This window comes from Drosophila teissieri, chromosome 2L (assembly GCF_016746235.2).
Source record: "Drosophila teissieri strain GT53w chromosome 2L, Prin_Dtei_1.1, whole genome shotgun sequence".
Taxonomy (NCBI): domain Eukaryota; kingdom Metazoa; phylum Arthropoda; class Insecta; order Diptera; family Drosophilidae; genus Drosophila; species Drosophila teissieri.
The window spans coordinates 11,615,283-11,631,280 of NC_053029.1; the positions used below are offsets into that span (position 1 = coordinate 11,615,283).

The 15,998-nt window shown below is 40.1% G+C and overlaps 2 protein-coding genes across 5 annotated transcripts; one reads left to right on the forward strand and one right to left on the reverse strand.

Moving 5' to 3' along the window:
- Window positions 1–27: 27 nt before the first annotated feature.
- Window positions 28–5,994, forward strand: LOC122618401 (protein peste). 2 transcript variants are annotated; one of them, XM_043794823.1, is made up of 5 exons: window positions 28–267; window positions 3,640–3,821; window positions 4,037–4,342; window positions 4,408–4,927; window positions 4,991–5,994. In XM_043794823.1, exons 2-5 carry the CDS (start codon window positions 3,678–3,680, stop codon window positions 5,713–5,715), a joined length of 1,695 nt encoding a protein of 564 aa, XP_043650758.1. In that variant the 5' UTR covers window positions 28–267; window positions 3,640–3,677; the 3' UTR covers window positions 5,716–5,994. The 2 variants fall into 2 exon arrangements, with proteins under 2 accessions (XP_043650758.1, XP_043650766.1); XM_043794831.1 differs by lacking the exon at window positions 28–267 and adding an exon at window positions 329–481.
- Window positions 5,995–6,101: 107 nt separating this feature from the next.
- On the reverse strand, window positions 6,102–14,112 carry LOC122612904 (alpha-tocopherol transfer protein-like). Of its 3 annotated transcripts, none has more exons than XM_043786787.1 (8): window positions 13,785–14,112; window positions 7,526–7,788; window positions 7,370–7,461; window positions 7,151–7,304; window positions 6,967–7,092; window positions 6,723–6,901; window positions 6,508–6,658; window positions 6,102–6,445 (listed from the first exon to the last, which is right to left on the reverse strand). In XM_043786787.1, the coding sequence occupies exons 2-8, from the start codon at window positions 7,710–7,712 to the stop codon at window positions 6,399–6,401; spliced, it is 936 nt and encodes a 311-aa protein (XP_043642722.1). In that variant the 5' UTR covers window positions 7,713–7,788; window positions 13,785–14,112; the 3' UTR covers window positions 6,102–6,398. The 3 variants fall into 3 exon arrangements, with proteins under 3 accessions (XP_043642722.1, XP_043642714.1, XP_043642728.1); XM_043786779.1 differs by having other exon boundaries at window positions 13,777–14,112; XM_043786793.1 differs by lacking the exon at window positions 13,785–14,112 and adding an exon at window positions 10,580–10,659.
- Window positions 14,113–15,998: the final 1,886 nt, after the last annotated feature.

Below are 15,998 nucleotides of genomic sequence, written 5' to 3' on the forward strand. Positions count from 1 at the left end.
TGCTCGCGGTCCGTTCGCCGAGAGTCCGCCGCACAGTCGCATCGAAGCCGCCGGGCGAAGCGGTACCATTTAACGGCATTTCCTATAGGGACTCGCGTCCACTTTTCCGGCCATCCAATCTGTGCAAAGAAATCCTCCACGTGCTCAAGCGTTCTGTCCACATCCTTATCGAATTACAATTTCCTCGCAAGGAAACGCAACCGAAAATAAAAAGAACAAAAAATTGAAGAGCCTGTGAATTGTTTCTATTTAGCAAATAAAAGTCAAGTGAGTGAGAGCCTCTAAAAGGAAAACAAAGAAAACTCCTTTCGTAATATCACGCAATTTGTTCGCACTTCATGCCTGGTTAACGTTAACGCATTCAGTTTTGCCTTGATTTGGCTTAATCGCCGGCAGACTTATTAAGATTACAGGCCATTAAATGAAATCGACTCGACAAGAGTGAAAAATATTCGCCAGACAGAAGTCCAAATATATATAAGTATGCACAGTGACAACCCATGTATATTATACTCGTACTCGTACATTCTTTTTGTGTTTATACTGGCTTTGTGTACCGCTTCCCTTTGAAGAAACAAGAGCGTCGGAATGCAAAACAAAGGGCTCCAGGCTTGGGCTACGAGGCGACCTGTTGATTGTGAGATTATTGGTCTAAAATTAGTCTGGGCATCGACTGTTCCCAGTGGAAGCAGCTGCTCAGGCAAATATTAAGCATGCGCCCCGTTGACGATTTATGCCTTTGTAGCTTGTACTTTTACATCAAATCAAAAATGAGATGTTAAATTATGTTGTCGGTTTATTTGTGGGTAAATGAAAAAACGCATATATAAATATAAATATTAGGTTGTTAAACGGTGGTGTCAAACAAAATATTGCGTATGCGAACTGTTGGCCTTTTAAAGTTCAAGTTAATTAAATATACACTTGCCTCTAACTAATTGCAGTTGCGTGTGCTTTCATAAGACAATAGATTTAAATCCCTTAATGAAAACTGACTGTTCAAATAACATTATAGAATTGAACGAATTTGTGTCTTAAAATCAGAAAAACGCAACTGTTAAAGCCCTATTACAATATTTATTTAAATGTTCCTATTGTATGCAATTTACTAAACCTTCAGAGCCAAAGAAACTTTACAATCATTTTCCAGCTATTCGCTAATTGAATAATCAATGCGCAGATTGGCGAATCCTCAATAAAAACAGCTGTTCGTTGGCAAATTACTCGTGGGACCCGTTTAAAAATAGTTCAAGTTAAGTGAAACTATTCCCTAATAGCATTTTCATTTAAGTTTTGCTTAAGTACTCAACTCAACCTGGCCAATTAAAATCAAATCAATTAATCTGTTAACAATGAATTAATTTAAAATCCCAAAGGGCTCAAGCAACTTTATTGAATACTAAAGGAGACAGTTTTAGACCAAACTTAAAGTTCAATAAACAGAAAGAAAATAACTTTCTGCAGTTCATGGACCTTTGCAAATACCAAGCCTATTTACGGTTTGGCCCATTGGGACGACACTTTAAATCTTTATTTATAGTTTTTGGCTTTGTTTAAAATCGTTGTGGGTATTTCCGTACTTGAAGGCTGCGAAAACTGAATTACATGCCGATAGCTCATTATCAAAATACTCGACTGAGCATATGTGAATTACATGACTGCTGACTTTAGGTTTCTGTTTGCGAACTGCGTAAAATCTCTGAGTTGCGGTTTATCTCAATGGCAGACTTTGTGGTCAAACGGGGTTGGAAAATGGCAGGAAAATCTGAGAAGGTGTCGACTTGGCTCACATCCAGAAGACGATCTTTAAGTATCGGGTTAACTGTGACTGACTAGCACTTGGAATTTCCGTTTCATATCAAGTGCACTTGCACTATTGAAGTGCACCCAAAAGAGGCAGTTATTATGTGATTCTTGCTAGAATGTTTCAAAACGCATTCACCTTTGATGTGACTCCACTTCTGAGCTCTGAGTTCAGTGTACTCGATGCATTTGCATAAAGTATGAATAAAGCGTTCGGAGCATTCATAAAAATGTTAATATACAAGATCAAGAACCAGAGAGAAAGACACGAGAGTGCCCAATTTAATAATGAATCAAATATCGCGGCCAGCGAAATTAAAGCTTAATTAAACGCAATTATTCAGTGTGGAGGTTTCCAGCTTCAAGAGCGACTATCAAAGATATTCGTGCCGTAAATTAAATACACTATTTTTATACACTTTTAAAAATATCTCTTAGATCTCTTGATCTAATTGAATTATGTGAGAAATGCGGGATGAACTCCACGCGATGCACCTGTCCAACGTCCATTTCAATTAAAAGCCACTTCTGTGTAATTGTGAAGACAATAAAAAGGCGCCGACAAATGCTCGACAGCTATTCATCATTCAAAAGACATAATCATATCAATTTACCAGACACCAGAACAGAACTGACACGCTCCCAAATAATCATTTATACATATATGGGCATATATGTATATAGATTGCCACTCGTATTCATGTGCAATAACGCAAAGTGTCAAAGACCCAACCATAGCTCACTGCGGGGTCAATTGATAGACTCAATTATGACGATATATCACAGAGATGCGAACCTGTGCCATATGTATGAACATTGTACATACTCGTATGCAATATTTATGCTGAAGTGATGGGAACTCTGGGCAGATTGGTCAAATACGAGTAATTGCCAGGGGATGGCAATCCCGATAAGCGATAAGTGCAGTGCAGTTCAATTTCCTCAATTGTCGGTGGCTTCCTCATGGGTCCGTTTACCTAGGAGTTCAGCATCCGCTTATCGGACTACAGTGAAGGCCTGCTATAGGCATCCTATCATATAATATCATCCATATTCATGCATGTTAGCTGTGAAATGATACTGATAATTACACGTAACTCTTACAAACAAACTTGAAACTATCATAACTAATTAAAACACATCATCGTAGAGTGTCGGTGGAAGCTTTGTAATTATCACCGCTGATAGGGGATTCGACTATAGTTCTCTATATATGTATATGTACTTACCCGGCTTAGTATAGTCTACATGAGTGTAAACAGCAATTGAGAGTCACGCTTTGCTTAAATTGATTCAATTATATTGATAAAAATAGACGCTATGGGAATTCGTCACTCAATAAAGTGCTGCGCTTTTTGCATTTTATTTGTATTCAATTCTTTGTTGGGCATTTCTTTGTTCGTCATACTTATACGTATATAAATATGACACTTGATGCATCTGTTAATAAGAGATTTAATTTTACATGCTTATTGTTTAAACTTTTACCAGCGCTGCCTGAAAGTAGGCAACACGAATTTAGGGATAAGTTACTAACTTTGTTCATGAGTATAAGACCTAATATAGTTCCTATCATATGTATATATAAGCTTGAAAATAAAATCAAATAAGACAAAATAAATCTTATTTTCCGCTACACAGAAGTTATATTACATTTACATATTGCTTTACATTTTCTACATATTTTTATAATTGGAAACCTATCAGAATAAGTTAATTCTGCACTATATTTATGAGTGCGCCCGTTTCATCCATTTTTACTTGTTTGCAAATGTCTATTAGCCTGTCAATTTATCTATTTCCACTGGTGTTTCAATGACTTGCATATCATTACAGGGCCCATTAGATATCCACACTGTCGCCCAGCGGGAGCCATGCCCAGAACACAAAACAGCGCCATGTGGGGCCAAAAAAGTAATCGCAAATTAATTATCGGCATTTTCGGCTTCTGCCTGGGACTATTTGGCATATTGTGCGGCATGTTCTGGGCGGATCTGTTCGATTGGATCATGCAAAAGGTAATCCCACTTTATATCGACAAGGGCTCGGTTCATTTCAATTCACTTCACTTGAGTGTTAGCCCGGCCAGCTGCATTTGATTAGTGGCTAAAGCCAATTGAGAGGCAAAGGCAAAAAGGAAAACTGCCGCCTCTTAATTGCTGCGAGTCAGAGATCGAGGAAAACTCGTTGAGATTTTCAATTAATGCCAATTGCGGCTTCTGCTCTTCGGCAGGAAATGGCACTGGCCCCCGACACACGTGTCTACGACAGCTGGAAGAGTCCGCCCATGGATCTCAGTCTGGACATCTACCTGTACAACTGGACGAATCCGGAGGAGTTCGGCAACCTCTCCACCAAGCCCATTCTGGAGCAGGTGGGTCCCTACCGCTTTACCGAGCGCCCCGACAAGGTGGACATCCACTGGCATCCGGAAAACGCATCAGTCAGCTATCGCAGGCGCAGCTTGTTCTACTTCGATGCGGAGGGCAGTAAGGGCAGTCTGGACGATGAGATTACCACCCTCAATGCTGTGGCCCTGGTGAGTGTCCCACGAATTCATACCCTGTACTTATATAATAACCTATAATATAATATATATTTCAGTCCGCCGCCGCCACTGCCAAACATTGGCCCCCAGTTAAGCGCTCCTTCGTCGACGTGGGTCTGAAGATGTACGGCGCCGAAATGTCCGTCCAAAAGTCGATCGACGAACTCCTCTTCACCGGCTACAATGACGCCATGATCGACGTGGCCATCGCCATGCCCATTTTTGGGGATGAGGTGAAGGTGCCATTCGATAAGTTCGGTTGGTTCTACACGCGCAACGGAAGCGCCGATCTCACGGGAGTGTTCAATGTCTTCACTGGCGCCGATCACCTGACAAAATTGGGTCAGATGCACTCGTGGAACTACCAGGAGAACACTGGCTTCTTTGACTCCTATTGCGGAATGACGAATGGCTCTGCCGGGGAGTTCCAGCCACAGCATCTGAAACCCGGCGATAGTGTCGGCCTCTTTACACCCGACATGTGCCGAACGATTCCGCTGGATTATGTGGAAACCATGGATGTTGAAGGACTGGAGGGTTACAAATTCTCCGGCGGACCTCGATCCGTAGATAATGGTGAGACTTGATACGAGTTGGTTAACTCGCGAGTACCTATTATATTATAGATTTATGTTTCAGGCACCGTGTATCCCGAGAACCTTTGCTATTGTGGTGGCCAATGTGTTCCCTCGGGAGTGATGAACATCAGTTCGTGTCGCTTTGGATCTCCTGTGTTCATGTCCTATCCGCACTTCTTCAACGGCGATCCCTACTTCGTGGATCAGGTGGAGGGCCTGAGTCCCAACCAGAAGGATCACGAGTTCTATATGGTGGTGCAGCCAAGTACTGGTATTCCCCTGGAGGTGGCTGCCCGATTTCAAGTCAACATGCTCGTGGAGCCAATCCAAGGCATCAGTTTGTACACTGGCATACCAAGGATATTCTTCCCACTCATCTGGTTTGAGCAGAAAGTACGAATCACTCCAGAGATGGCGGACCAACTGAAGGTGCTGCCCATCGTCCTGCTGTCCGGACAAATCTTCGCCGGAATCTGCCTGCTGGTGGGCATAACTCTACTCTGCTGGACGCCGGTGCAGAGTCTATTGGCTTCGTGCCGGCATCGTAGATACGATCTGAGTACCAAGACCAAAACGAATGGCCAGTACAAGAGTCGCTCCCAGTTCTCCAGTGCTGAGGAACTCAAGTCCAAGGCCTCTACTTTGGTCTGCGAGAAGAGCGTGAAAGGATCTCCGGACAGTTCGCCGCTGCTCGAAAAAGGAAGGAAGCCAACGATCATCAAATCGCAGACGGGTGAAAGTGTGGCCACTGCGTCCACAGGCATCAGCGACAATAAGCAGGATTGAACCAGCAGGACCACCACACACATCAACGCCATCTAGATAGTTAAGCCGTCCTAGTGCTTTAGTCGTAGCTCATAGTTTAGTGACACTGTAACACTGTAAAACACCCAACTGAAAATTGCAAGCATTCCCGTGCCTATGCCAAAGATTAGATAGCCTCCGAAGTCGAACCGTTGGGCGGCCTTCGCTTAGCTAACGAATACTCTTTTTACATTCCTTAGTTATTAGTTATGTTTTGTATTAAAATAATTTCTTGACCAATGGCTTTCGTGTCAAATAAAATCTCCAACTAAAACGAAATGATTATTTTAGTGGGTTAGGTGGGTAACCCCTATCCAAATATCTAATGCTCTTTACTATTTTTATTGTATTAAAGTTCACAACGCCTATTTTGAATTTGAACAATTTTTTCATCTTTATTAGTTCAATAACAATTATACAAAATATATAGTACACATGGTATCAACTTTAATGCCTATTTCATGAGCTTGAATCGTGACCATTTCAATTGTGGTGTATAATTTTCTTAACCTTACATTTTAAGGGCAAAGAGACTATTACTTAACGTACGACAATATTTGCAATATCACAAATGACCCAACTTAAGTGACTAAAATACGAATCGAAAGGGGAAGGTGAGGATTGTGCGGATATGGAAAGATAGTGTTGGAATGTCCCTTGTACTATTACTTCTTCATCTTGTAGCCCTCAGTATAACCATAGCTGTCAGCAACTGAAAATAAATCGAAGTTGTTAGACTACAAAGCTTGATTCGGATGGTTGAGAATATCTTACGTTCGTAGTCCTTGGAGTAGCACTCAAAGAATTCGCCCAGGAGTTTGCCGGGTGGCAGTTCCCATGTGGCAGATCCACCGTATTTCGGGGGCAAGGCACTCGCCTCAATATGTGAGATTAGCGACTTGTAGTCCTTGCCATGGAAGAAGATCTTCAAAATAGGAATTCATTATAACAAAACTGCATAAATTCAAATCGTTCTTCTTAGAACTCACCCTCTTGCGCAGCTTTTCGCGAATGAATGGCTTGAAGATGGCAAAGAGCATGTTGAATATGTATGAATTATTCACTATGTGAACTGCCTTCAAACGCATGCAGATGCATTCTTGAATGTAATCCAGCAACATGGCCGCAAACGACGGGGTAAACTGTGTAATGTGGCTAAGTGGCAGCCCTGCAAAGTGATTAATATGTATTAATTAATTGTATAATTGGCATTTAATGTCTAGAATTGATTACCCTCCATATCGATGATCACAACTGCGCCGCAGATTTGTGAGTAGGGCTCCACCATGGAACCCAGTACGGTCAATTGGATGCCGCGGAACAGATCCACCAAGGGCACTTGCGATGGCTTCCATTTTTCTATGGCAAATCAATTTATTTAAAGTCATTTTAAAGCTGTTTAAATAACGAAACTTACTGCCAGCTTCCAGCACCAAAAGGCGACGACCGTGCTGATCTCTTGAGGGCAGCAAATTCAGAATATTTGCCTCGAAAACGTTTCGCAACTTGCTGGGGATTATGTTCTCGCACGCGATTCCGTACTTCAGTTTCATGTGGTAAAAGTTCTTGAGCTGTAAGTATTATATAGGAATATATTAATAATTAATTTAGATAGCAGACAACAAAAAGTTCTTACCCTTTTCAAGGCACTGTCTGGATAGTAATGGGTGGGACGCAGGAACATCATCATATACTCATCATCCAGCGGCAGGTTCAGGTACTTTTCATCTATAATTTAGTAGTTTTTTTGGTTAATTGCATTTACCACAGAGTATAATAGTGATAAACCCACTTTGAATAAGTTCCCTGAGGTCCTTGATGGCCTGCTCCTTGACACCGGGCACTTCGCGCAGCTCGTCCTGCGCCTTCTTCAGTGCCCATTCCGGAGCCGCCTCCTTCTCCATGCGGATCTGTGCCGATCCCAGATCGATGTAGGGCAACTGCTGCTCATCGTAGCTAATGCACTCTGCCTTGCCCATTGTGTGGATGTGGTTTGAGATCTGAGATCTAAGATCTGGATGCCGTGATCTGCCGCTGGTTGTTCACCGGTTCAGGCTGCGAACGAGAATGAAGTTGTTTTGGTCTCGGCTCAAACATTTTGAGTGGTTTGGCAACCATTTCCTCAACGCGATTGGCACAACTGGGTTACTTCCGCAGCTGGGCCAAAACGCCAAAGCAAAACCAAAAGCAAAAGCAAAAGCGGCAACAGTTCAATGCCTCGCTCCAATGAAACTGTTTAATATATATATAAATATATACACCTCGATGTTTATGTATGACTCAAAGCTGAACTTCATAGGCAAAAATCGCCGAAAACCGCCACAACGGAAGAAGAGTTCGCCGGACAAACGGGTAAATACATATAGATATAGAAACAGATAGACTGATAGATAGACTTATAGACAATAGCGCCCAAAACTGGTCGCAAAACGTGCGTCGAACGGCTAAATTCGTTGGATACCCTCACCGCAAAGGTTATAGGAACTCGGTCAGGGCGTTTGCTACTTCTTTGATCATTTATCATGATTTTTCAAACGGAATTGAATTATTTGCAAGTTTTAATAATTTGTATATAGTGAAATTTTAGTAAAAGTGCTTAAAACTAAGTCAAGTCTTTAAACCACCAGCAAAGAGCAAAAGAGCTAATTTAAATTTTTTATGAATAAGCCATTAAGAGATTTTTACAGCTTCATAAAGTTAACACCAACTTGTAGTTATTACGTTTGTTGGAACAGATAAAAACTTTACTATTTTTCTTGCATTTTCCTGCCGTTTACAGTCGTTTGGTAGTAACTTGCAGTAGTTAATACATTTTTTAGAACATAAAAACTTTGCCATTTTTTCTTGGATTTTCCTAGCGTCTGCAGTCGCAGTTGAACACTCGTATAAAGAGCTATATGCATGATACATATCGAGAAGTACGTGTCTCGCCTGTTTGGCTCGCAGACGACTTGGCAACACCTTGGTGGCTAGCAAAGCAAAATTGGTCAAAATCGGCTCGATGACGTAGCACTTGTGATCTACGAGTATGTGCCCTGTCATGAAGGACTTGACAATGGCACAGAAAAGTCGAAAAGTCGAAAAGTCGAAAACTCGAAGTCGAGAAGTTAAAGAACCTGAACCTGGCCGGTGGAGTGAGCCGCAGAGTAGTGCGAATCGGTGTTGGCCATTAAATCTGATTTACTGCTGCTCTTATGATTCAAAGCAATTAGTACGTTTTTTTGATATTGACTCTTTTGTTCGGTCAACGCGAATGAAGGTAAAAGTCAAGGTCAAGAGCAGAGATTGTTTGATATTATTATTATTACTATATACTCGTATAGTAGATTGGAGTCGAAGACTAGAAAAACTTCGAGTCAAAATAGGCATTTGTCATGTCGGCAATGTGTTGCGCCTTTTCGATTTTCGTGGCTTCCAGAAATTTCGTCAATGAATCTTGGGTAATTTATGCTTTTATTTATTTGGGGGCTTTGTGTTTGACTTGGTCTTTGCCGTGGAGTTCAACAGCCCATAAAGTTATGCGCATACTAATTTGTTGGTCAATCTTGTCGTCTCATGTTGTAAAATCCAATTAAAGTGGGAAAATGAGCGACAAAAACTTGGGTGTGACATGCAAAAATAAAAAAATAAATTGCGCCAAATCTTGGTAACCTGGGTTTTGAGACATTTCCTTGGCACAGGTTTCGTGAGTAAAATAATTCACAATTAACCGCACGCAAAATGTCAGGTAAATTACTTCAACTACAGGAAAAGGGTTAATATCATGTAGTAATAGGTCGAAAAATAACACATTCGTAAGTGCAACTTACTCAAGTTTCAGCTCAATTTAAGCTAATACGTTTATTACAGGAAAACTAAATAGCAAAGTTCTATTTAGTCTTTGCCACATTAACTGACAACTAGCGAATTGGTGTTAAGTGCGAGGAAATGAACTTTGTTCGGTGACTTAATACCATTCTGTTTGCGCCTTTGCATTTAGGGAAAAATTTCAATTTAGTCACTCATGAGGCAGAATCATAGTGACTCAGCTTTAATCGACTACGGTTTTTATCGTTCTTTCAGTTTTAAGATATGTAGGTTGAGTAGGGAGCAATCAAGTTAAACAAAGTTTTTTCTTTAAAGTGATCTTGAGCTTCAGGGACACGTTTAAAAAATGAATGTATATACTTCCACTGATAATTATAGTGGTTTAGGTAGGGAATATCCTGCATATGAGCAACTTTTTATCTATATATATTTTTAAAGTATTTATAAAAAACGAGTTTCATGGACCTTGGTATTTAGTTCTACCACAAGTCATCGAACGCATCCTTGAAAAATATTCCCAGTTTTTATGCCTTTTTAAACTAGTTTGCCTTGCTTCAATTAGTATTCCTCAAAAGGGAAGTTAAAGCCAAAAACCGGTATCCCATTTAGACGGTCCTTTGTCTTAATGGAATTTTTTTTATTATGTTATAAACTATACAACTATAAACCTTTGTACACTATAGTTATTGAACTCTACAGCAGCGGATATTTCATTTTGATTTATAAATAACTTCTAGACTTTAACAAAGGGGAATTTTGTGCTGCTCAATTTTGAGTGAAATCAGGAAAACCAATACCTCAACCACAAGCAAACCCGTTTCCAGCTACCTTAATTGTGAACCCTGTTTATTTTTTATGACCCACAACAGTGTACTGTAAACCCAGCCTCCCGGATGCACTTTTGGCAGAATCTGAGGTTTCCATTGAGGGAAAACCACCAACCGTAGTCGATCAAAGTGTGACGCAAACAAATAATTAGCGTCGTGCACCGTGCGATACTCATTTAATAGCTGGCTTTATGTGCCCCAACTTCACCTGCCTCAACAATTGAGCTCCACTGGGTATTATTTCACTTTATCTGCTTGAACTTTGGTGGCCTTTCACTGGCCCAGCCCCAACCGAATCGAACTGAGGCGTTTCACTTACTGTCACTGGCGAGCGGAAATTATGTGCAATTGGGTACAAATCCAGTAGTAGTCGGTCGGTTAAATAAGCTGATAACTAGTATCGCAACCCCGAAGAAAGAGAACAAAGGAACATTCAAATTAAGTTTGAACGTCTAATCGGCTTATGTCCACTCATATAAACGAGCTATTATTGTATATAGATTAGCAAACAATGGAAGTAATCCCAAAAACACAGTGCTGTCTAATCAAATCCAACTTAACTGCCCGGCATTCAAGTATTAGAAAAAAGAAACAAAACAATGCTGCTTTTATAATAAGAAAAAATGAATGCACTCAATACTCAGAGGCAACATGATATGCATAAATAAACAAGTCATATGAAAAATGGTCAAAACCGTCAACTAGCCGGCTATTAGATGCAAATCGCTGTTTTTCTTTATGCATTTTACCATTTTGCAGCGCCACTGATGACGAAGCAATTGCTAAGCTGAAGTCACTAAAAAATAAAAATAGAAAATCCGAAGCTTAAAATACCCTTGGCGTAATTACCTTACGACTTTTCTATAGCCATTGTTTCCGTGACAGATTCAGCGGCAAGTTTATATCGTTTTTACAAAACGTGAAAGCGATAAGACATAAACATGCCAAAAGAAATATAAAATAATGTTAGTTGTATGTCGTAAAAACAAACTGTTCAATTAAATTGTATCTACAAACCACTATACTTAGCAATGTGAAAAGTATATGTACACTGGCTTAACTACACGATTAATCAATCAAACTCTTAGCTTTAAACGAGAGTTTATTAAAACTGAACAGCATGGGCTATAAGCGAAATGATCAAGCTAATAAATTGATTACAGCCCACTTTGCTATCGGCTTAGTCTCGCCCCTGACTTCTAAATGGGTCAATCCAGTTGGTGAATACGGTGTATATAGTACAATGTCAGCTCTGATCAAAAGTCGAATGTACGAGCACTTCTCGTGCCTTGCATATCAATCTATTGGGCTAAGTGGAGGACTCGTTTTTATTGGAATGAGATAAACATGCGTGATTTCATAGCAATTAGCCGGTTGTAAGCCAATCAATGAAAGCGATCAAAACATTAAATGCAAATCGGGCTCAAATTAGCTGAAGGCGAGGGAATGTACAGAATTACCTGTTTAGGGTAGTAACTGACTTTTGAACTTTCAACAACCCTATATAAGAAGTGAATATGTTAGAATGTAACTTAAGGAAAATTAAAAGCTTGTACATGCTGGAATTTCAACTTCAATATATTCGTATAATATGTATAACTGGTATGGGTATAATGGCATTTTTATTCAATTGCTTAAGGAAAATTTAAGCTTTGTGTATACTAAAGTTTGACTATGAGCTGTTGCACAATGCAGTTTCCACCTCCTTTCGGGAAAAACATGAACTATGCAATGAACAGTAGGCAAATGATATTACGAGCAAGCACCTGCACTTCTTGGCTCACCCACTGAACCGGATAGTCAAAAGATAAATAAATACCCGACTCGAATGATTCTCGAGGAGCAGGAATAGCCGGTTTCGATTTCTTTCACAATGCCAAAATCAACAGACTCGATCGTAAAAATTCGCCTTCGCTGCCAAGTACGAAGCCAGTGGAGAATAGAGAAGTATTCAGAGGTATGCAAATTTCCAGATTCAATAACGGCTCATTGTATATTTTCGCAAGTCTCTGGTGTTTCCTTCACTTGACAAAATGTTAACAATTTGGGTAAATCTCATGCCCACACACAAGACGATCGGCCGAAAGATGTTTAACTGGTTTTGAGTTCACTTATTTTTTCGGCGGCTGAGAACCACAAGGTCGCTGGTTATATGGTTATATGTGGTTATAGAATTAAGCGGAGTTTGTAATGGTTAAATAGGAGGTCCAAATAAGTTGACCAAATGGCTATGTTAATGGGTGCAAATCAATATAAACTCAGCCAATGTTTTAGTGTCAATAGAGCGAATGTTTTCATTGCCCACTGAGTCGGCTGATTGAGGTCTGAAATATTTATAAACTGCGACCATCGATCCCGTGAATCAACAGAAATTAAAGCCAGATGGAGCGGGACGGAAAATAGTCACCGCGATGGGTGCGAAAGGGACATAAGCACGATGCCTCAATTTGCATTTCAATTGTGTTACATTTGCATGCATTATGAAGGTGACAGTACAACCACGCTATAATGGACGCCGTTGGACGAGTTTCAATTTTATTGCCAAGACCTGGATCCTTGCTACAAACTACATAAAAAATAACTTGAAAATTAAATCCCAGTTTTAGTACATAGACTTAATTGAAACAAGCACCTGAATATTGCTTTCGAATACAATTTTCAACGGCTTAATTTAGCAATTTAAATTTCGAATATAGCACTGTGCATACTGTTACTAACAATTTCAAATGGTTCATTAAGCTGTACCCCTGCATTAACTATGCACACTTAAAATAGTTTCAAATTACCACACTCTAACGCGGCTGCAACAAAATGCCAAACAAAAAACGACAGAGTAACCATTTTGTTCCATTATTGTGCGCCATTCAAAACGACTTCACTTGCCACAGCGTAGCAGCTCTTGAATAATTTGGCACCACACATTTTCACACACTACTCACAACTCACTACACACTCAAATGGTGCAATAAGCGAGTCGCCCGCTCATCTGCCTTAGGCAATTCCCACTTTACTTAGCCGCCCCACCGATATTATCGGCTACCGACAGATCGGTGATTGGAGTGCCAAGTGGTGAGCTAGCGGAGATTATGAATGGTAATACCCTGGGATATATGGATGACCATCGCATGGGGAGGGCGGGCATCGAGTTCGGTATCGAGGTATCGCGGCGCACGCGCTGACGAAATGCAGCCAAGTGGTAATTGTTTTTATGGCCAAAAGCAAGAGAGCCATAAGTTGCTAGTGGGGCATGTTGGCCAGGTAAACCAGGTGCGGTTGGTTGGGGGCAGAAAGTGTGTCAACGGAGCTGCGCATGCGCATATTGCCCAAAGGCAAAAGTAAACTACAAATCCACGAACTCAATGCCCAAAATGTGCTTTCTATGGAGCATAATGTTGTTAACGCAACTTACCAACTCACCGCAAAAATACACACAAAATTACACGCCTCGCACGGCACGGAGATATTCAATTTATTTCGTTTTTTTGTTTTTGGTTTTTCGTTTATTTTTTTATTTTTGCAAAGGTAAATTCAGAGATTTCACGTTTCACTGTTGGCAAACTTTATGCAATTGGCCAAAAAAGGCAGTGGAAGAGGAGGGGCGGTGGAGTTAGTGGGGGTTGAATTCGATTTTCCTATGCGCACAGGACGCGAAGTTTCAGGTGCGAGTACAAAGTTTGGCGGCACAAAATGCGTTAAATGCGGCGACGTCCAAATGGCAACGCGGTCAAAACATCTCTGAGATTGAAGAACGCTCTCGAGCTCTTGTTATTAATTAACTGGCCAACTCAAGCTTGACAATAAAACGGCTACGGCGAGTGCTGAACAAAACGAGAGAGCCGAATGAAAGCTGTCTCTTGGGGGCATTTTCCAGCACTGCGAAAGCTTTTCAAGCCCCCACTAGATTTTCAAGCGGAAAGCTTTTCAAAAATGTAACCGCCTCTTGTAGGAAACATTCAGCAGGACTTAAAAAAGAATCATAATAAATATATTGTCTTAAATCTAGAATTACGCATTTTCACTTCACACAAAATTCTCTTAAATTAATTTAATTCATTTAAAAGTAATATATTAGAAAATGTTATGTTGATGTCTGTATTAAATAACAAGAATACACCTTTTTTTATAACATCTGTAATCTATGGACTAACTTCTTCGTTAAAATCATGTTCATGTGTAATAAGCTCTGTCATTTTGACTAAAAGTAATTCTTTGTATTTCTATTTATATTTTAAAGCAGTCATGCTGATTAGAAATTGAGCAAAATATTATCTAGAAATTTTAAAACATTTAGTTTTGATGTAGATATTAGGAAAAGTCAACTTGATTCGGAGCACACTTTTGGTAAAATGAATGTAGAAACCCTTATATGGATATGTCGTAAACCCTATTAATCCCTTTCGACACTTTCCAACACCGACTGACAGCTTGCAGCCCAACTTGTTCAACCAAGGAACCGAACCTCGAACTTTTTGAAGCTCCCACTTGTTGACTTTGAAGTAGTAAACACGTTCTCTATCAGCTAATATCAGATCGTGTCAATCTATCAATTAGCCAAGGTGGAACCCCTGGGGGCGAGCGTTAACCACGCTTGAATAGCTGCAATTATTTTTACCTCTTTGAGTGCTTCACACAATTTGCTGATGGCAGCACTCGCAGCTGATGTACTCAACTTTCTTTAGCCAATTTCAGGGCCACCGGGTGAAGTTCATAGCATTTGTTCTTGGCCAATTCTTGTGCTTCATTTGGCCATGCTTGCAGTTTTCTTGTTTAGCCAAACAACAGGTTCGTTATCATCGCTACCTTTTGGGGCTGATTTTTCGCAGGTTGAGTTATCTAAATTATGGCCGTATGTGGGGAAAAAAACGGTTTGCCATAAAGATAATGACCAGGTATTGAGCGACAAATAGCTTGTTGATTAATTACTTAACTTTGTTATATAAACAAGGCGAGCTATGAAGATATGAATAAGAATACGTAAAAACTACTTCCGACATTGTAAATTTAAGCCGGCGTGAAGTGTATCCATTTAATGATGCATACTTCGAAATTACGTATACGCAGCAAATCACGTATACGCAACGTGTAAGCATGACTCTTATAATAGGAACATTTCAAGTAAATAAGGGTTTTAAAAGGCAATTATAATACCTAAAACCATGTTGGCCCACCTAAACCGTTTTTTAATTACTTTAAATTATATATTTAAAGGAAATAGTCGCACACCTTAAATGACCTTCCCAGACAGCTAATAAACCATTTGTAGTACTTTACTATGCTAGTACTCTTCTATCATAGGTGAAAGTTCTCGCAACCTTGTCTAGCGTCCAGCCAAAATATTTTTAAATGCTCGTAAATCCCAATGCTTGCGAATAGCTATATTATTTTAGCTAAAAAGGTTTTATCCATTTTGAAAAACCACCAGATTATTCATCTACGGTTTTCCCTCGTAAATATTTCCTCAATGCCAATATTTCATCACAGATGACACACATTTATTGGCTCTGGCTGCACTTTGTCGCTATAGCACTTCCGACGTCAGCTACTATTACTGGAGGATCAAAGTCGAACTGGGGAATCAGCTCGACATATGCCCGATTGGATTGGTAAACTTCGTCCGGTTCAGTGCATGAG

Bases quoted from the DNA above. Each gene is read 5' to 3' on its own strand.
- LOC122612904 (XM_043786787.1), bottom strand. From the start codon at position 7,712: ATGGGCAAGGCAGAGTGCATTAGCTACGATGAGCAGCAGTTGCCCTAC. The intron at 6,659-6,722 runs GTGAGTTCTAAG...CCTATTTTGAAG, and splicing joins GCGAAAAGCTGCGCAAGAGG to ATCTTCTTCCATGGCAAGGA. The intron at 6,446-6,507 runs GTAAGATATTCT...ATTTATTTTCAG, and splicing joins CTACTCCAAGGACTACGAAC to TTGCTGACAGCTATGGTTAT.
- LOC122618401 (XM_043794823.1), top strand. From the start codon at position 3,678: ATGCCCAGAACACAAAACAGCGCCATGTGGGGCCAAAAAAGTAATCGC. The intron at 3,822-4,036 runs GTAATCCCACTT...GCTCTTCGGCAG, and splicing joins TCGATTGGATCATGCAAAAG to GAAATGGCACTGGCCCCCGA. The intron at 4,928-4,990 runs GTGAGACTTGAT...TTTATGTTTCAG, and splicing joins ACCTCGATCCGTAGATAATG to GCACCGTGTATCCCGAGAAC.